Genomic DNA, 22064 nt, shown 5'->3' on the forward strand with positions numbered 1-22064 from the left:
AAATAACATGAACATATTTTTTATTTGTAAGAGTAATATGAACATCTTTATGATCAGATATTTTTATTTTTAAATGCAATATGATTATTGAACACATTTTTGAACAATAATCGTTTTAAGCAGTGTATTGGTAGTTAGTCAGCTACACTCTAAGAAAAGTTAATAAAATAGGGCACAATGTTTTACATGTGTTTTAAATCATGCATTGCATTTTGTGTTTTAGGGTAACAGGGTTACAACCTAACAGATGGCAGAAAATTACCAGTACCTTTTCTGTTTTTCTACATTTTTTTCTTACTTACAGTTTACCAAAATGAACAACAATTAGGTACAAGCGTAATAATAACATGCTGTATCATAAATGAACAATTATTATTGAACAATTACGACTATCAACTTAATTCACATATGATGCCTTTTTTTTGAAGCAGGAGAGTCTCGAGAGAAGCCAGGTTATCCCGGTATATTTTTCTCTTGATATGAAATATCAGGTAGATTTAACAATATAGCAGGTGTATGATGTATACTGCGATGTTATGATGAGTTATATTCCTTTCTCCATTGACGTTCTGAGTTGTTCAAAGCGTTTGTAAGGATACTGATTGTTAGACTGTTAGCTGTCTGACTCTGACATGGCGAACAGGAACATGGTTTGTGTAACATTAGCAACACATTATTAGCTGTTTGATAACGTAGTCGAGCAAAAGGCTAATCTTATTAATTACGTTGTAAAAGCGATACCATTGTGCAGCGTTTACCTCAGTAAATTCACCAGTGAATCTCTGAGCTACGTGAGTGGAGGCGGGGCTAATTAGCATATTCATATATTAAATAAAGCAAGGGTGTGGTTACCATAGAGGTAGTTACATTCAAGCTATTTTAAGGTATGAAGATTTTTTTTTCCACAGGAAAAAAGGTTTAAATATGTAATTTTGGTGATCAAAGATGTGTTTTAAGGGATAAAATTATTGACTGCAGGGGGATTTTAACTTACTGATCTAAACCACTGATTAGCAAATTAGAGAACCATCAATCCTTCATTTCACTAAACCATCCACCAACTCTCTCGCACTCCTCAAAACAAAGCCTGTTTTATGTTTTCCATCTGATTTGGATTGTCCACCACAGACATGGAAATGTTTGACTCTACATCAGGCCACAGAGAGACACAGGAATGAATTAAATTCATGAGCACAACACTGCGTTTCAAAAGGCTTTAATGACTCGTACAGAATAAGATGTGTTGTCTAAAGCTAAGAATATAAATGCAGTAAAGCAGGGCATGTCAAGGTTCAGGATTCAGATCAAGAGGTCTAAAACTCAGGGTTGTTGACAGTCAGCGAAGTAAACCGAGGCCTTTGCATTGGCACACTCTGGCTGGTAGATCAACGAGATCCTGTCAAAGGAAAGTAACAAATATTATGCTTTGAAAGAACCAAGACTGAATGCTTTATAGAAAAGAAATGATCCATAGTGGCTATTGTAGAGACCTCTATCAGTTTAACATTCTTGCATGTTTTCCATTAACTCATTAAACATGAGTTTTAGGTTTCATTCACTTACATTTTATGGATGTGTTTAGCAGTTTCGGGGTCAGGAATCACTGCAGTCCTGTTAAAGTCAGATGAACACAGTTTCAGGACACTTGCACTCGCCTGCCTTATAAGGATTCACTACTAAAATCATTTCTATGTGGAATAAATGTTAACACTATATTCTATATAAACAAAATTAATAATAATTCAAACGTCTACAAACACATTACAAGAATAATGTATACTTTTTTGTATTATAGCTCAGCTAATTAAAGCATACTACACTAGAAATGAAGATTCACTGTGGAAATACCTTCATACTATAATAGCATTTTTTTATTATTATTATTTGTATGTACTATTGTGTGTACAATTTTACTTACATTTTATTTATAAGGACCTGAACACAGGCCACATCATCACTGATGTTATCGTCAAGCAGCTCTGAAAAAGAAAAAAAATCACATTAATATAAACCTGTACACACACACACACACACACACACACTTCTATATTATATATATAGACCTACACTGCAAAAAATGCTGTTCTTACTTAGAGTTTGGTCTTGTTTCTAGTCAAAATATCTTAAAGTTCTAAAATTAAGAAGCATTTTCTTGACAAGTAAAAAATATTTTCTTGTTTTCAGGAAAAATAAGTCAAAATTAAGTGAGTTTTTCCTTAAAACAAGCAAAATAATCTGCCAATGGGGTAAGTAAAGATATGAGTAAGTAAGTAAGATATATAATCTTGTTTTCCTTTTGGATTAAGATTATTTTGCTTACCCCACTGACAGATTATTTTGAAAAATAATTTTTACTTGTCAAGAAAATGCTTCTTGATCTAAGAATTTTTAGATATTTGGACTGGAAACAAGACAAAAATTCTAAGTAAGAACAGCATTTTTTGCAGTATATATATGTCTCTTCTGCTCATGAAGCTATTTTTTGCTTCTCAAAAAATATATACATATATACATTTCTCATTATTATAAATGTTGAAAATATTTGTGCTGCTTTATATTATTGTGTAAACCGTGATCATCCACCAATTCCACGGATTCTTTGTAGAGCTGCACAATTGTTTAAATTGAGATTTTTGTTTGTTTGTTTGTTTGTTTCAAATAGAGATCACGATTCTCCCATGATTCATAACAGACAAACTACACAAAGAACAAGTAATTTCCAAGAGGTTCTGACAAAATGTTAAAGCTGCAGTCCGTGACTTTTTTGAGTTCAAAACTTACAAAAATTATATAATTAGCGAGTACATCATGAATCCATTTTCCAAACCATGTTTTTGTCTTGTCTTGAATCGTACACCTATAATAAGTGTTTATATTCGGACATGGGACGGGTCGGCACTGCTGGTGGGACTCATTATACATAAACAGAGACAAGTAGCTCTGGCTACAATGTTCATACGCAAGACGGATGCAGTTCTGTTTATTAACCGCTAAAGATATAATAGATCTAATAATAGATATAATAGAATAGATATAATAAATGAGGCAAGGGTGTAGAGTTACATTCAAGCTATTTTAAGGCACTAAGAATTTTTTTTCACAGGAAAAAAAACATTTAAATATGTAATTTTGGTGACTAAAGATGAGTTTTAAGGGATAAAATTATTGACTACAGGGGGACTTTAAATTTAGATCTTTTGTAACATAATAAATGTCTTTCCTGTGAATTTTGATCTATTTAAAGCATCTGTGTTGAATAAAAGTGAGTACTCACTGTCGCAGGTCAGTCCGCAGAGGTTCAGTGAATGACGTCGAGTGGAGTTGCACACCACATGGTCACTGAGCTGGAACAAGCCATACAGGGTCCAGAACTCATTTTTGTCCTCACCACTTTCCAAGTGTGGTTTAGGGGTGACTTTAGTGGAGGGGCGGCCTTTCTTGGCAGACCTGCCCTTGCGAGAACCGTGACTTTCATGTGGCTGTTCTGGCTCAATGATCGTCTTAATGGCGCTGGTATTGAAGTTAGAGGTCAGCTGGACATGACACACGACTGTGAAGAGAGTTTCTGTTAAGGCCTGTTCACACCAAGAATGATAAATGATAACGACCAACACATGTTGTTCTGTTTATTATAAGCATGCGATGCAGTTATGTCGCCTGATGCTTTAAATGCTCAAGCTCTTTAAAGCTGGATGGATTCTGTTTGGCTGTTAGTGCTTTTATCATTCTTGAGCTGAAAAAACAAAAATCACAAATTGTCCTGATTCCATTGATACTCTTAAAAATAAAGGTTCCAAAAGAGGGTTTTTGAAGTGATTCCATAGAAGAACTATTTTTGGTTCCCCAAAGAACCTTTTACCTAATGTTTCTTAAAAGAACTAGTGTGAAGAACATTTTTATAATCTAAAGAACCAAAGGTTCCATGGATGTTCTTCATGGAACCATTGATGACATTAAAGAACCTTTATTTTTTTAAACTTTATCATTATCGTTCTGGTTATCATCCTTGGTGTGAATGGGCTGTGGAACCTGCATGGAAGGTCATTTTTGAAGAATATTACCGCCACTCTTTTCCATGTAAGTGACTAAAAATTACAAAAAAATTAATATATGCTCACCTGCAAACAGTATTAACAATATAAACAGTATTAACTATATTAATATACATGGAAGCATCAGTGTTCAGTATCTCAAGTCAGATATTGAGCTCTGGATGTAGATGGAGACTTACTCTGTGCCAGGAGGTCGGTCGTATTCGGAGGCAGTGTAAGGCCTGTTTGAAGCTGCTGCTTCAGCCCACATTTAGTCAGAATCACGCTGTCACTCAAGCCGGCCGCCAGGAATAAAACAACCACAGCTGCCAACATCTTCATGTCTGGATAGATTCTCATGATCTCTGTGTGTTTCTTTTACCGGGAGTCTTTGCAAGTAGAGGATGAGCCGAATGTGTAGATATAGACCCACCTGTTCCCCCGAGAGGGACCGTCTATTACACCTCAAATGCATCATTGGCTTAGGGTTGTGTGTCAGAGTGTAGGCAGTTTTAAGCCACTTTATGTTTGGTTTCAGTGCACAGATCAAAGATCTATAAATAAAGAAAGTAAGACAATGAAATTCTGTGCAAACAGTAACATGTAAAAAAGTGTTTTTGTCTCAGAAGGGATCAGATGTCATGTACAGGTTATGTGACACCTCTAGGCTACAGCATACAAAGATCTGGACAGACTGACTGGTACACGAGACAATGCTGGGAGGGGAACCGAGTTTGTCACGTAAGAAACATTAGAGGTCTTCATGGGTCCACTGTGATATGAAAACCCAAGCAGAATGATGGAAGTGTAACTCATTCATTGGATTTAACATCAGAAAAGAAAAGAGGGAAAATATCTGCTAGGGTCTGAGCTCACCAAATATGTGTAATTTCTTTTTATACGGGGTCTCACACTATATACTGAATCAATAAAATAATTAATATTTGTGTTTTAATTATGTGTGTATGCTTTTGTATGAACTTAGTTGTCTACAGTACTAACTGGATCAATAAATTAATAGAATAAAATAAAATATGAAATAAAATTAATTAATGAATAATAAAATTAATTAATGAATGAAAAACATTAAACAGTTTCACTGAACAATAACTGTATTCTCTGAATTATTTCTTTTTCACTTCTATTCAATTTCAAAATGTACTTAAAGGGTTAGTTCACCCAAAAATGAAAATTCTGTCATTTATTACTTACCTTCATGCCGTTCCACACCCGTAAGACCTTCGTTAATCTTCTGAACACAAATTAAGATACTTTAGTTGAAATCTGATGGCTCCGAGAGGCCTCCATTGGGAGCAATGATACTTCCTCTCTCAAGATCCATAAAGGTACTAAAAGCATATTTAAATCATTTCATGTGAGTACAGTGGTTCAATATTAATATTATAAAGCGGCGAGAATAAATTTGGTGCGCCAAAAAAACAAAATAACAACTTATTTAGTGATGGCAGATTTCAAAACACTGCTTCAGAAAGCATCGGAGCATAATGAATCAGTGTGTCGAATCATGATTCAGATCATGTGACTTTGGTGCTCCGAACAACAGATTCGACACACTGATACATTTATGATCCGATGCTTCCTGAAGCAGTGTTTTGAAATCGGCCATCAATTTATAAATCGTTATTTTGTTTTTTTTGGCGCACCAAAAATATTCTTGTCGCTTTATAATATTAATATTGAACCACTGTACTCACATGAACTGATTTAAATATGTTTTTAGTACATTAATGGATCTTGAGAGAGGAAATGTCATTGCTCCCTATGAAGCAGTGTTAAAGTTAATGAGATAATTGATTGATGATTGAGTGGTGATTGACAATTAGTGGAGACACCTGATGTTAATAAGCAGAATCATTGAAGAAACAACAAGAGAAAAAGAGAGAGACATAACAACTACAACTGACTTCCAGCCATTAAACATTATTACACTTATTATTAACCAGTTTGATTTGATTTCTGTCATACATCAACAAAAGTTCTTATTGAGAATTAACAGATGTTTAGATGTTAATGTTTTAATGAAAGTTTAGTTTGAAGTCACCATGATGGTGAAAAGCATTTCCTTTAGTTGGGCTCTTGACTCTATTTATTAACATTAATTTATCTCTGGCTGCTCCATCTTTGTGTTTGTAGAGCACATTTGTTATGGCCAGAGAAACTATGATCTGAGCTGTGTTTCCCAAAAGTGCTGTGAGCCAAAGTTCATCAATTTAAGTTTACAATGCTTTGGGAATCACAGTCGTAATGGTTGTTTTCTCATTGTGAAATGGCCAGATTTATTGCTGACATCCAGTATAACCCAGTCAAATAGATGTTATATTATTTCTTTATAGTAAATCTCTGTTAGCGCTTGAGATCCAGCAGAGCTTTTATAATCTGAAGGGTTTTTTTTTTAAACACACAGACATCAAGAATCAGCATATGACCCTCAACAATGGTGACAATCAAACAAAGTGCTTCATGTTGCAGTGCATGATGGGAGCCACCAATCAAAACTCATCCATGGCTCCCATCATGCATTGCTGCATGAATAAATTATGCAGCTGAATTGTCCTGTAATTTTCGTAGATTGTTCATGTTTGCTTTATTTTTCTGTTGTTTTGTTGTGACAGTAGCTTGTTTTGTGATGTTCAGAGTTGATCTGTTTGTCAGTATTTTGTAGTTATTTATTGTCACCGTTCTTGAGAATCATATGCTGATTCTTGATGTCTGTGTGTGTATAAACACTGAAGCTTCAGTGCACGATGTATTATTTAAAAAAAAAAAAAGGAAAAAAGTCATACTGTTGTTGGATCTCAAGCTGTAAAATTAAAGGACTACAATCATTAATACTAAAGCTTCACATCAAGCACACAATCAGAGATTTCGACTCTAAACGACATCAGGTCATCACATGACAATAATATCATCAAATTATATTGGGACTGGATCACATTTTCTCTGACCATAACAAATGTGCTTTACAAACACAAAGTTGGAGCAGCCAGAGAATAAAAGTAACAATAATAATAATAATAATAATTAATAATAAAAGGTAAAGAGTCAAGAGCCCAACTAAAGCAAACGCTGACCTCTTTCATGGTGACTTGAAATTAAACATTCATAAAACATTAATTAACACCTTTTTTCTCTCTTTCCTTCAGTGATTCTGCTTATTAACATCAGGTGTCACCACTAATTGTCAATCACCACTCAATCATAAATCAATTATCTCATTAACTTTAACACTGCTTCAGTGTTACTTTTTAACACCCGGCAAGATGGACTCATACACTTTGGGTGTTAATTTAACACTGGGGATTTTGTTGTGTGAGAATACTCTTTGCCCTTTACAAATCACCAATCGAACACTAAGTACACCGATCAGGCACAATATAATGACCACTTTCCTAATATTGTGTTGGTCCCCCTTATGCTGCCCTGATAGCCTTGACCCATCGAGGCATTGACTCCTCTAGACCCCTGAAGGTGTGCTGTGGTATCTGCACCGAGATGTTAGCAGCAGATGCTTGAAGTCTTGTAAGTTGTGAGGTGGAGTCTCCATGGATTGGACTTGTTTGTTCAGCACATCCCACAGATGCTCGATTGGATTGAGATCTGGGGAATTTGGAGGCCAATCAACACCTCAGACTCGTTGTTGTGCTCCTCAAATCCATTCCTGAACCATTTTTGCTTTGTGGCAGAGCACATTATCCTGCTGAAAGAGGCCACAGCCACCAGGGAATACCGTTTCCATGAAAGAGTGCACATGGTCTGCAACAATGCTTAGGTAGGTGGTACGTGTCAAAGTAACATCCACATGGATGGCAGGACCCAAGGTTTCGCAGCAGAACATGCCCAAAGCATCACACTGTCTCCGCCGGCTTGCCTTCTTCCCATAGTGCATCCTGGTGCCATGTGTTCTCCAGGTAAGTGACGCACACGCACCGGGCCATCCACGTGATTTAAAATAAATTGTAATTCATCAGACCAGGCCACCTTCTTCCTTTGCTCCGTGGTCCAGTTCTCATGCTCACTGTTGGCTCTTTCGGCGGTGGACAGGGGTCAGCATGGGCACCCTGACTGGTCTGCAGCTGTGCAGCTCCATACGCAACAAACTGATGCACTGTGTGTTCTGACACTTTTTTTTTTTATTAGAACCAACATGAAAGGGATAGTTCACCCCAAAATGAAAATTATCCCATGATTTACTCACCCTCAAGCCATCCTAGGTGTGTATGACTTTCTATTTTCAGATGAACACAATCTGAGATATATTCAAAAATATCCTTGATCTCAAAAGATTTATAATGGTAGTGAATGGGAGACCTGTTTTGAATCCAAAAATAAATGCATCCATTCATCATAAATATATATATATATAAAGTGATATAGTTTTCTGTCTCATAAAACAGAGTTTACTAATCTTATTCCTGACTGAAAGTGGTTATTTGTTATTAAAATATTATGTTCACCAATAATACTTTCTTGTCACAGATCATGTTCTGAATTTTTTAAAAATACATTAAGGGAAAAGCTGTTTTGACACACACAGACATCAAGAATCAGCATATGAATCTCAACAATGGTGACATCCTTCATGCCGCAATGCATAGTATACAACTCATGACTCCCAGCATGCATTGCGGCATAAAGCATGTCACCATTGTTGAGATTCATATGCTGATTCTTGATGTCTGTGTGTATAAAGATTTTTTGCACTTTAAATGGAAGTTTATTTGGGTCTTGAGGTAGAAGTTGTGGTCCAGGCTGGCTTTGAGGTGGATATAGTGGTGGTTTTTGATGCTGGCTTTGTCTTTTTGAATAAATGAGGTGGTATGAATGAAGGTCTTGGATTTGGCTTTAGAGGTGGACCAGATAGCTGGTGGGCCTCACACATACTGAACACCAACATTTCAACATATTTCAACCAAGAACAAATCACCATTTTAAGTTTATGCCGACGGGTATAAACTGGGTATAGACTGAGTTGTTCAAGGGTGTAATTACGTTAAAGCTATTTTAAGGCATGAATAATTTTTTTCACAGGAAAAAGGGTTTAAATATGTCATTTTGCTGATCAAAGATGAGTTTTAAGGGATAAAATGATTTATTACAGGGGGACTTTAACTCACTCATCTTAACCACTGATTAGCAAATTAAACCATCAATCCATCATTTCACTAAACCAACTACCATCTTCTCAAAACAAAATCTGAGCACAACACTGCATTTCAAAAGGCTTTAATGATTCGTACAGAATAAGATTTGTTGTCTAAAGCTAAGAATGTAAATGTAAAAGTAAATCATTCAGGGAATGTCAGAGTTCAGGATTCAGATCAGGAGGTCTAAACTCAGGGTTGTTGACAGTCAGCGAAGTAAACAGAGGCCTTTGCATTGGCACACTCTGGCTGGTAGATCAACGAGATCCTGTCAAAGGAAAGTGTCAAATATTATGCTTTGAAAGAAGCAAGACTGAATGCTTATAGAAAAGAAATGATCCATAGTGGCTATTGTAGAGACCTCTATCAGTTTAACATTCTTGCATGCAAACACAGTAAAAGTATTCATGTTTTCCATTAACTCATTAACAGATTTAGGTTTCATTCACTTACATTTTATGGATGTGTTTAGCAGTTTCGGGGTCAGGAATCACTGCAGTCCTGTTAAAGTCAGATGAACACAGTTTCAGGACACTTGCACTCGCCTGCCTTATGAGGATTCACTACTAAATCATTTCTATGTGGAATAATGCACTACATTCTGCAAAATGAATAATAATTCAAAAGTCTAACACATTTCAAGAATAATGTACTTTTTGTGTATTATAGCTCAAAATAATTAAAGCATACTACACTAGAAATTAAGATGCAGTGTGAAAAATAGCTTCATACTATAATGGTATTTTCTGAAATTTGTGGGAACTATTAAAATCACATTTACTCACATTTTATTTATAAGGACCTGGACACAGGCCAAGTCATCACTGATGTCATTGTCAAGCAGCTCTGAAAAAGAAAAAATCACATTAATATAAACCTGTACACACACACACACACACACACACACACACACACACACACACACACACATATATATATATATATATATATATATATATATATATATATATATATAGATAGATAGATAGATAGATATATATAGATATATATATAGAGAGAGAGAGTTCAAACACAGATGCATTTAATAAAAAAAAACTGTATAAACAGTAATATTGTGAAACATTACAATTTAAAATATCTATTTCTATTGTAATGTATTTTAACATATAATTTATTCCTGTGATCAGAGCTGAATTTTCATCATCATTACTCCAGGCTTCAGTGTCACATGATCCTTCAGAAATCATTCTAATATGATGATTTTATGCTCAAGAAACATTTCAATTATCAATGTTGAAAACAGTTGTGCTGCCTCATATATTTGTGGAAACCGTGATCATTTTTTTTTTCAGGATTGTTTTATAGCTGCATGATTCTGGATAAACTGAGAATCACAATTTTTTTTTGTTCAAATAGAGATCACGATTCTGAACAAACAACTAAACAATAACATGCCATCTACTAGAGGTTCTGACAAAATGTTAATTGCTGTAGTCTATATAAAACATTTAATTTATCTGAATTAATTTTTTGAATGAATGATTCAATGACTCACTCATATATACTTCACTTGTTTCATTACTGGATGAATCAGTGTTTCTGAATGAATCTTTTGAATGAATGACAAATAGACTTTTTAACAGTCACTTGTCTCCACCTACTGGTGTAACTGTGTAATTGATAGAATCGTTATTAGAAGGGTGATTTGCTCTGTTTTGATTGTTACCAGTGTTTATATAACTATAACTTCTTTCTGGATCACCAGGGTTGAATCATTGTCATTTAGGAATGAGATTGTGTGTGTTTTGAATTGAGATTGCGATTTTTTTTAAAATACTTTTATGAATAGAAAGTTCAAAAGAAAAGCATTTATTTGAAATATAAACCTTTTGTAACATTATAAACATCTTTACTGTCACTTTTGATAAATGTAAAACATCCGTGTTGAATAAAAGTGAGTACTCACTGTCGCAGGTCAGTCCACAGATGTTCAATGAATGACTTTGAGTGGAGTTGCACACCACATGGTCACTGAGCTGGAACAAGCCATACAGGGTCCAGACCTCATTTGTGTCCTTGCCACTTTCCAAGTGGGGTTTAGGGGTGACTTTAGTAGGGACTTTCTTGATAGACCTGCCCTTGCGAGAACCTTGACCTTCACCTGGCTTTTCTACCTCAATGATCGTCTTAATAGCGCTGGTATTGAAGTTAGAGGTCAGCTGGACATGACACATGACTGTAAAGAGAGTTTCAGATAAAGCTCATTCACACCAAGAACGATAAATGATAACGATGACTATAATCTGCACCAACGCTCATTGTTCTGTTTATTCAGTTTAAATGCTTAAGCTCTTTAAAGCAGGATGGATTCTGTTTGGCTCTTAGTGCTTTTATCGTTCTTGAGCTGAAAAAAACAAAAACAAAAATCGTCCTGAAAGTGATTTCATTGATATCTTTCCTCAGAGCCGTTATCTTTATAGCTGTGCACTCTTAAAAATAAAGGATCCAAAAGAGGGTTTTTGAACTGATGCCATAGAAGAACCATTGACAGTTCTTTAAAGAATCAGTATGAAGAACATTTTTATAATCTAAAGAAGCTTTTTCCACTATAAAAAACCTTTTGTCCAGTGGAAAGGTTCCATGGATGTTCTTCATGGAACCATCGATGCCATTAAAGAACCTTTATTTTTTAAAACTATATCTTTATCATTATTGTTCTGGTTATCATCCTTGGTGTGAATGGGCTGTGGAACCTGCATGAAAGGTCATTTTTGAAGAATATCACCGCCACTCTTTTCCATATAGGCTAAGTGACTAAAAATTACAAAAAAATCAATATATGCTCACCTGCAAACAGTATTAACAATATAAACAGTATTAACTATATTAATATACATGGAAGCATCAGTGTTCGCTCTCTCAAGTCAGATATTGAGCTCTGGATGTAGATGGAGACTTACTCTGCCCAGGACGTTGGTCGTATTCGGAGGCAGTGTAAGGCTTTTTTGAAGCTGCTGCTTCAGCCCACATTTAGTCAGAATCACGCTGTCACTCAAGCCGGCCGCCAGGAATAAAACAACCACAGCTGCCAACATCTTCATGTCTGGATAGATTCTCAAGATCTCTGTGTGTTTCTTTTACCGGGAGTCTTTGCAAGTAGAGGATGAGCCGAATGTGTAGATATAGACCCACCTGTTCCCCCGAGAGGGACCGTCTATTACACCTCAAATGCGTCAATGGCTTAGGGTTGTGTGTCAGTGTGTAGGCGTTTTTTTGTGTTTTTTTGCCACTTTATGTTTGGTTTCAATGCACAGATTCAAGCTCTATAAATAAAGAAATTAAGACAATGAAGTTTTCCTAGTAATATCTGAAAAAGTGTTGTTTTTTTTCTCAGAATCATCAGGATCATAAGACGTCATGTACAGATTATGAGACACCTCTAGGCTACAGCATACAAAGATCTGGACAGACTGACAGGTATATGAGACAATGCTGGGAGGAGAACTGAGTTTATCACGTAGGAAACATTAGAGGTTTTCATGGGTCCACTGTGATATGAAAACCCAAGCAGAATGATGGAAGTGTAACTCATTCATCAGATTTAAAGGATTAGTCCACTTTCAAATAAAATTTTCCTGATAATTTACTCACCCCCATGTCATCCAAGATGTCCATGTCCTTCTTTCTTCAGTCGAAAAGAAATGAAGGTTTTTGATGAAAACATTCCAGGATTTTTCTCCTTATAGTGGACTTCAATGGACTCCAAACAGTTGAAGGTCAAAATCACCATTTCATTGCAGCTTCAAAGGGCTTTAAACAATACCAGATGAGGAATAAGGATCTTATCTAGAGAAACCATCAGTCGTTTTCGGAAAAAATGTAAATGTGAACCAAGTGGTTCTGCCAAAACCACACTTTCATATTCTTCAAAAAGCTTACGCTGTATGTCCTACGCCTTCCCTATTCTACTTAAGGAATGAACGCAGCGCCAGTTCCATTTTTTCTGTAAGTAGAATAGGGAAGGCGTAGGAAGCACAGCGTAAGGTTTTTGAAAATATACGAAAATGCGGTTTTGGCACTTGGAAGGCGATCATTTTTTTATATGAAAGCATATACATTTTTTTCCGAAAAAGGCCGATCGTTTCTCTAGATAAGACCCTTATTCCTCGTCTGGTATCGTTTAAAGCCCTTTGAAGCTGCAATGAAACTGATTTTGACCTTCAACCATTTGGAGTCCATTGAAGTCCACTATATGGAGAAAAATCCTGGAATGTTTTCATCAAAAACCTTAATTTCTTTTTGACTGAAGAAAGAAGGACATGGACATCTTGGATGACATGGGGGTGAGTAAATTATCAGGAAAATTTTATTTGAAAGTGAACTAATCCTTTAACATCGGAAAAGAAAAGGGAGGAAAATATCTGCTAGGGTTTGAGCTCACCAAATATGTGTAATTTCTTTTTATACGGGGTCTCACACCATACACTGAATCAATAAAATAATTAATATTTGTGTTTTAATTATGTGTGTATGCTTTTGTATGAACTTAGTTGCCTACAGTACTAACTGGATGAATAAAGAATTAATTCATGAATAAAATAATAAAATAAAATATGAAATAAAATGAATGAATGAATGAATATCATGTTTCACTGAACAATAACTGTATTCTCTGAATTATTTCTCTTTCACTTCAATTTCAATATGCACTTAAACACTTTGCACATGAGAATATTCTTTATTGTTGTTGTGCTCCTCAACCCATTCCTGAACCATTTTTGCTATGTGGCAGAGTGCATTGTCCCGCTGAAAGAGGCCACAGCCACCAGGGAATACCGTTTCCATGAAAGGGTGTACATGGTCTGCAACAATGCTTAGGTAGGTGGTACGTGTCAAAGTAATATCATGGATGGCAGGACCCAAGGTTTCCCAGCAGAACATGCCCAAAGCATCACACTGTCTCCGCCGGCTTGCCATCTTCCCATAGTGCATCCTGGTGCCATGTGTTCTCCAGGTAAACGACGCACACGCACCCGGCCATCCACGTGATGTAAAAGAAAACGTGATTCATCAGACCAGGCCACCTTCTTCCATTGCTCTGTGGTCCAGTTCTGATGCTCACTGTTGGCTCTTTCGGCGGTGGACAGGGGTCAGCATGGGCACCCTGACTGGTCTGCAGCTGTGCAGCTCCATACGCAACAAACTGATGCACTGTGTGTTCTGACACTTTTTTTTAATCAGAACCAGCATGAAAGGGATAGTTCACCTAAAAATGAAAATTATCCCATGATTTACTCACCCTCAAGCCATCCTAGGTGTATATCTGGGTGACTACAGGTGACTATCTTCTTTCAGATGAACACAATTGGAGATCCTTGATCTCCAAAGATTTATAGTGGTAGTGAATGGGGGACCTGTTTTGAATCCAAAAATAAATGCATCCATCCATCATAAATATATTCCATAAAGCCCCAGGGGGTTAATAAAGGCCTTCCAAAGCGAGGTGATAGGTTTTTGTAAGAAAAATATCCATATTTAAAACGTTATCACCTAAAATATCTAAGTCGGATCACACGGGCCAGCCTTCACTCCCCACGTGCATCAATGAGCCTCGGCCGCCCATGACCCTGTCGCCGGTTCACCACTGTTCCTTCCTTGAACCACTCTTGTGGGGAACACCCCACAAGAGCTGCAGTTTTGGAGATGCTCTGACCCAGTCGTCTAGCATCACAATTTGGCCCTTGTCAAACTCACTCAAATCCTTACGCTTGCCCATTTTTCCTGCTTCTACATCAACTTTGAGGACAAAATGTTCACTTGCTGCCTAATATATCCCACCCACTAACAGGTGCCGTGATGAAGAGATAATCAGTGTTATTCACTTCACCTGTCAGTGCTCATAATAGGCTCATTTGAGATGTGCCTCGCCTGAAATGTAGGAGTAGAGTAGACAGCTGCAGTGAGGGGAGGATTGAAGTCTGACAGTTCTCTCTTTTCGTAGTGGATCACACACCCATGAGATCAAAGATGGTTATCGTGGGATTCTCACTCATGTGCTTTGTTGCTGATAAACTGGATGTAATTTAAGTTCTGTTGCTTTTAATTGAAAATAAATATGAACAAAAATGAACAAGACACCCAAAGTACAGACATGTTTTTATATATTTTATGACAAAAATCACATAGCCCATAGAGAAGGGATGGGCAACTTCAGTCCTGGAGGGCCACTGCCCAGCAGAGTTTAGCTCCTACCCAAATCAAACACACTTGAACTAGCTAATCAAGGTCTTCAGGATTAGTAGAAAGCTATAGGCAAGTGAGTTTTTATCAGGGATGGAGATAAACTCTGCAGGACACTGGCCCTCCACGACCGGAGTTGCCCATCCCTGCCATAGAGAGAATGCACTGTCAAGAGACTTTGGAAACATTCACTCATAATTTATTCACATAAAAACATGATATCAGAGTTTTAAAATCAAACATTTTAAAAGAGTACAATGCATCCCGGTTGTTTAAACAAATAATCATTAATCTGTGTCGTCAGCAAGTCATTTCCCATCATGCTTTTGATCAGCATAATCAGTGGAGAGCAGCTGTGCCTGACTGCAAAATCTGATGCGACCACCTCGTTGATTCATTGTTTCCCTAAAGACAGTATACAGAACATTCAATGAAATTGTGTCATTTTCATGCAAACCTAAAGCTTTCAACTGTACGGGCAGACAGAGATGATTTGCACAGAATTATGTCTCCTTTGTTTGAACACAGAGTAGCAGTGATTTGTTTTGAGATTTTTCACAGAGAAACCATCCAATCTGAAAGCGTGCATGTTTGAATCTTTTGTAGAACTAGTGTAGAAATGTGCTGATGTATCACACCTAGAATACTATACATAATTTTAAATTTATGCAACTTTGTTGACTTCCACCATCTACAGTTTAAGTATACATTTAATGCTGATGCTTTATCCAGTCTTGCATGAACAATAAAGCATGTACAATTAATTTTTTTCAGAATGTGGTCCTTATTGTCTTCTTGTAATCAACACTTCATTTGATGGATTTAATTTGATGGTTACTTCTTGATGGTTCGGTCTGATGGTACTGAAGTTGTAATCAATGTCTTCTGTGTTGAATGACGAAATGAAAAGAGGAAGTTGTGCATGGCTTGAAGTGAATGGGGCCACGTGAGTTGACCAGCAATCAGTAGAATCAACAAGAACAAAGGCAGAAGACCCAAAGAGAGACCAGTTCGATCTGCACGGGGGTGTTTTAACCTCTACAGAAGTCACACCTTTGAGTTTTGGTTTGACCAATAAGAAAGGTACAATTTCCAAACAGGAATGAAACGAAAGACCTTCTTTTTTTTTTGATCAGAACACCTTTTGTGAAATTCTTTGGATTATATTGAAAAAGCTGATCTTCTGCTGTAGAATCACAGTGCTGCTATAATCAATAATGTAAATCTTGATTATATAACCAACACCACCTGATCATCTCTTTTTCTTTGCTTGTCTGGCAGTTATAACTCAGTTACAACAGCCCAAACAAAATCTAATATTAAAAAGTCAAGGGTCAAGAGCCCAACTAAAGCAAACACTCATCTCCATGATGGTGACTTAAAATTGTGATTTTCCCCTTTGATTCTGTTTGTTATCATCAGGTGTCTTCAATAATGGTCAATTTATCACTTAATTATCTCATTAACTTTAACATTGCTTCAGTGGGTGGAATAAAAAATATGGCAGGACTTTTACTTTCTGAACCCTGGACTTTACACCTCTGGCTGAAACACTGATTGATCGATATTACATGACATAATACAGATTTTGGTAAGTTATATGGTATCTTTTAACATACCTTCTGATGTTCATTCATATTTATTTTGTGTTGTAGTAAAGTGGAAGAGATGGTCGGTTCACGTGAGACTTAAACTGAAGCACTACAGCAATCGGTAATGCCACAGAGCACCAAGAAAGATTGCAATACTTCGAGAGACATCTATCTCACTCAAGTCTAAGGGAAAGTAGCCCATTTTCGATTCTTGTGAGGTTTATTGTGCTAGGTTAACTGTGATGCACTGTGTATTCTGACACCTTTCTATCAAATCCAGCATTAACTTCTTGAGGAATTTGAGCTACAGTAGCTCGTCTGTTGGATTGGACCACAAGGGCCAGCCTTCGCTCCCCACGTTCATCAATGAGCCTCGGCCGCCCATGACCCTGTCGCCGGTTCACCACTGTTCCTTCCTTGGACCACTTTTGATAGATACTGACCACTGCAGACCGGGAACACCCCACACAGCAAAATCCCCAGAGTTAAAATAACACTAAAGCAGAGTTAAAGTTAATGAGATAATGTGCTGTTTGTGGAGTTGTTTAATCAGATCTTGAGAGATTTTATGTCTTTTATCTTCAGTTGATTTCATCTAAGGCTGTGCACTGTAATGAATTGCTGTAAAAATTACAGCAATATTTTACAGCCGCTGGCTGTATTTTGATAATACAGCATATTGCTGTAAACTGCAATGCATTCCGGGGGCGTGGCGGTTTAAATCAAATTTACAGAATATTGCTGTAAATTTCAAATATACAGAGGCATTGTGGGATCTTCAACGGTCGAGATTCGTGTAGCAGCAAGAGGATTGACTTACAACTGTGGTAAGTGACTTATTATTTCATTTTCCCCCTCAGTCTTTGGTAACTATATGTATGTATCTACATTCGCGATTCATATTGGTAACGTTAACCCCGGATTGACGCATCCTCCGTCCGCGGGGCGCGAAGCAGACTTGCGCGGGGTTCTTCCTCATCGCGGTCGCGGTAAGATCTCACACATTCCCCGGCGCTATAGGATATAATTCGGCTATGGGCCAAAATTTAATAATTACAAACAGTTGGAATTCACGGGAACTTCGTGTTCATCAGCACACTTGGTTGTGATTATTTTATGGCGGAAATCACATTTGTACAGGCAGACAGTCATCTGTTAACACGGGCCGAAACGAAAAAGCCTCGCAAGTCGCAACGCGATCAGGCCGCTCACGGAGGATGTGTCACGCAAAATGGTGCTGCTTCATGCTGTTAACATAACCAATGTGATGCATTTGTGGACATTTGCTAACTTAAGGTAATGCAAACACTTTAACATCTCTGTTTGATAAGGTTTGCCTTGTACTATAGTTAATTTATTACCATACCAAAACGAAATCTTTTTTAACTTGAAATGAAATGTGCTATTTACAATATGTGTGTTTGTTGACACTTGAACAAACTGATCATCGTGTACCTGCCTTTTAGATATTCATTTTATATCCATTGAGGCCTTTAACACTGTGTTTCTCAACTAGATTAGACATTTATTTTTTAGGTTGAATGTTTTAGATGTCTCTCTGTTTGATGCTGGCAAACAAATTAGTTAAATAAGGTGTTTTGATTAGTGGGACATCTAAAACTTTCTGGGAGGTAGGTCTTCAGGACTGGAGTTGTGATAGCTACTGCTCTACCACTTGGTACAATTTCCAAAACATGATTACATGCCTCAAAAGCTAAAACCAATCTGAAATGTCTGTTTCCTGACCCTTTATGCACTTCGTAGGTATTTATCCGGAGAGAGGAACAAAGACGAAAGGAAAAGTGCCATCTAACAAGCCAGACAGTTCAGAAGAAACGGGTTGCGGTCAACCTACATGTTGCCACTCTTCAGTGCAAAGTGATAGATTTTCAGTGGAATTTCTGAAATGTAAGAAATACACACACACCAAGATCGATTTTTCCTTTTATTATACACTGTTATTATTCTATATCTGTATCTGACTGTATCTATCGTCCCTCTATCTGTCACTGACTGTATCTGTCATCCCTCTATCAGTCTCTGAAAGTATTATTATGTTTAATATATCTAATGTATTGTCCTCTTTGTTCCTTTCAATATTTCTAGCCTCTCTTTGAATCCTGGGATGGAACATCATCTGGAGCATTTTTGATCACAAGTTTGTTGGACTTGTTGTTTGGCCATGTTGGTCTGTTCATAAAGTGATGAAAGTGATCTGGTTTTTAAGAAATGTTTTTATATGACCATGTTGCTCAAGTTATAGTTATAACGCAGTTTGCATATTTCTTTGTGTGAAGGGCCATGATGGCCAATAAGTAATTTAAAAATGTTTTCATGACAATTTTATGTCCATTTAAAAAATAAAATGATTTTCTAAATAAAAAATAAATTCGAAATACACTTTTTATGGCATTTTTCATGTAAATTTGAAAGTTACATATTACATTTTGACCTCAAAATTATTACTATTATTTTTTTGTGAATTAAGTTATACATTACACAACACTTCATGCAGTTCAAATTTGTTTAAAGCTTATGCAGTTAATAGTTTAAATTTATAATTCAGCTGCCAGTCATTAAGTGAGCAATAGGGAAAATATTGTATACTGCATTTTACATATTCTTTAAATGTAGCAAATACACACATTCAAGTAGTTTAATGTGAAAAATACAGCTTTTTAATAAATGTGTGTATTTGCTATTTAAAGAAGTATGTTAAAGGGATAGTTCACCCAAAAATGAAAATGTGATGTTTATCTGCTTACCCCCAGCGCATCCAAGATGTAGATGTCTTTGTTTCTTCAGTAGAACACAAATGATGATTTTTGATGATGACTCGATTAGTGAGGTCTGATCGCGCTCTGACAACGACAGTGATGTTTAGCACTCATTGAAGTATGTACGTGAGACATCACTGTCGTTGTCGGAGCGCGATCAGACCTCACGAATCGAGTGCTGAACACAGTTGGACATAGTGGTGTATTAGAGGTAAAAAATGATATAAATACTGTTCGGTTTCTCACACAAACCGATCGTTTCGTGTCTTAAGACATCAATGTGTCGTCACGAGCCGCAGGGTTTCGTTTGGATTTGTCTGTCGTGTTTTATTTACTTTTATAGTCCAAGTTCCCGCTGACTTGCATTGTACCACTGACAGACGGCAGCGTTTGGAGTTAAAAATCATCATTTGTGTTCTACTGAAGAAACAAAGACATCTACATCTTGGATGCGCTGGGGGTAAGCAGATAAACATCACATTTTCATTTTTGGGTGAACTATCCCTTTAAATGCAGTATACAATATATTTTTTGTAAAAATGCAGTATACAAAATATATAAATTACTGTAAATTTTACAGTAAAATACTGGCAGCAGGGTTGCCAGCCAGTTACTGTAATTTTTACAGTAGTGTTTCTGTAATTTAATTTACAGAATTTTACTGTATTCTCATTTACAGTAAAATTCTGTAAATTAAATTACAATAAACTACTGTAAAAATTACAGTAACTGGCTGGCAACCCTGCTGCCAGTATTTTACTGTAAAATTTACAGTAATTTTTTAACAGTGTGGCTGAAGTCAGTTGTAGTTCTTGTGTTTCTCTTCAGTGATTCTGCTTGTTAACATCAGGTGTTCATCACTAATGCTCAATCATAACTTAATTAATCACTTCATTATCTCATTAACTTTAACTCTGTTTCAGTGTTACTTTAACACTACGTAGAGATATGTACCATATGTGATCTGAGCAGAGTTGGTTTAACTCTGGGGATTTTGCTGTGCACAAGAGCTGCAGTTTTGGAGATGCTCTGACCCAGTCGTCTAGCCATCAGAATGGCCCTTATCAAACTCGCTCAAATCCTTACGCTTGCCTATTTTTCCTGCTTCTAACACATCAACTTTGAGGACAAAATGTTCACTTGCTGCCTAATATATCCCACTGACTAACAGGTGCCAAGATGAAGAGATAATCAGTGTAATTCAGTTCACCTGTCAGTTCTGCATTCACACTACCACATAATTACCATAATCTTGAGATGACAACACGTGATGTTATATTCTGAGCTGTTCACATATCTTTGGACTGGGATTTATGCATTTATATGGCACCACGATCAAAAGCTAAATGAATCTACAGTGCTCAGGTATTACAGCGGCCACGTGGTACATGTGAGTGCTTTCAGAAAACTCCCAGTTTACAAACTCTAATTATGAGGACGTGAACGCTTTTTACGAGCCAGAATCTTGTAGTTACAGTAATTATGATATGGCGTGAATGCACCTATAATGTTTTGCCTGATCGGTGTATATTGTTCATCAATAACAATAAAAATCAATTTGTATACTGAAGTCCGAGTTCAGTCTGTGTGGATGTGTGAATGCCTACAGTCTTTGCAGGAATGAACGATGAAGAAAAACTTTTCCTCCTTAAAGCTGAGTCCTCAGATGACACAATTACTCCGTAGTACAATCCAGTGTGACTCTCCCTCACTGTGCGAATCCAACACGAACGCCGAACGTTGAGAGAGTCCGATCCCATCCAGCTTGCGACGCAACATCCAATGGCTATTGCAATAAAACTGGTCAGACATCCATTTAGAAATATGTTGACAAAGATGTATAAGATTAACAATAGCCGCACATGTGGCTCACATCACTCTCTTCAACGAGCTGGTGCACATGTGATGTCAGCATCCATCAATGAAATGCATAACATTAATAACTTTTAAACTTTAACAATATTACTTCCATAACATAAATGTGCAAACAAGTTTAACAAGTATACAAATACAGTGGAAACATGGCATGTATTGTATTGCACACTTTATACCAGTTTAACGAACAGCATTAAAGAGTTAGTTCACCCAAAAAATGAAAATTCTGTCATTAATTACTCACCCTCATGTCGTTCCAAACCCGTAAGACCTTCATTCATCTTCAGAACACAAATTAAGATATTTTTGATAAAATCCAATGGCTCAGTGAGGCCTGCATTGCCAGCAAGACAATTAACACTTTCAATGCTCAGAATGTGACTATAGTGGTTCAACTTTTATGTTATGAAGCATTGAGAATACTGT

The 22064-nt window shown here is 36.7% G+C and overlaps 1 protein-coding gene and 1 long non-coding RNA gene across 2 annotated transcripts; one reads left to right on the top strand and one right to left on the bottom strand.

Moving 5' to 3' along the window:
- Positions 1–1200: 1200 nt before the first annotated feature.
- On the bottom strand, positions 1201–4469 carry LOC125271406 (lysozyme C, milk isozyme-like). Its single transcript, XM_048195480.1, has 5 exons — positions 4232–4469; positions 3275–3550; positions 1919–1979; positions 1564–1611; positions 1201–1396 (listed from the first exon to the last, which is right to left on the bottom strand). The coding sequence occupies exons 1-5, from the start codon at positions 4389–4391 to the stop codon at positions 1321–1323; spliced, it is 621 nt and encodes a 206-aa protein (XP_048051437.1). The 5' UTR covers positions 4392–4469; the 3' UTR covers positions 1201–1320.
- A 13126-nt stretch (positions 4470–17595) lies between these two features.
- On the top strand, positions 17596–19317 carry LOC125271803. Its single transcript, XR_007185717.1, has 3 exons — positions 17596–17813; positions 18751–18894; positions 19093–19317. It is a non-coding gene; the product is annotated as an uncharacterized LOC125271803 (long non-coding RNA).
- The last annotated feature ends 2747 nt before the right edge of the window (positions 19318–22064 follow it).

Source organism: Megalobrama amblycephala, linkage group LG7, assembly GCF_018812025.1.
Source record: "Megalobrama amblycephala isolate DHTTF-2021 linkage group LG7, ASM1881202v1, whole genome shotgun sequence".
Classification (NCBI taxonomy): domain Eukaryota; kingdom Metazoa; phylum Chordata; class Actinopteri; order Cypriniformes; family Xenocyprididae; genus Megalobrama; species Megalobrama amblycephala.

Bases quoted from the DNA above. Each gene is read 5' to 3' on its own strand.
- LOC125271406 (XM_048195480.1), bottom strand. From the start codon at position 4,391: ATGAGAATCTATCCAGACATGAAGATGTTGGCAGCTGTGGTTGTTTTA. The intron at 1,612-1,918 runs GTAAGTAAAATT...TGACTTTAACAG, and splicing joins CAGGTCCTTATAAATAAAAT to GACTGCAGTGATTCCTGACC. The intron at 1,397-1,563 runs GTAAGTGAATGA...TTCCTTTGACAG, and splicing joins GCTAAACACATCCATAAAAT to GATCTCGTTGATCTACCAGC.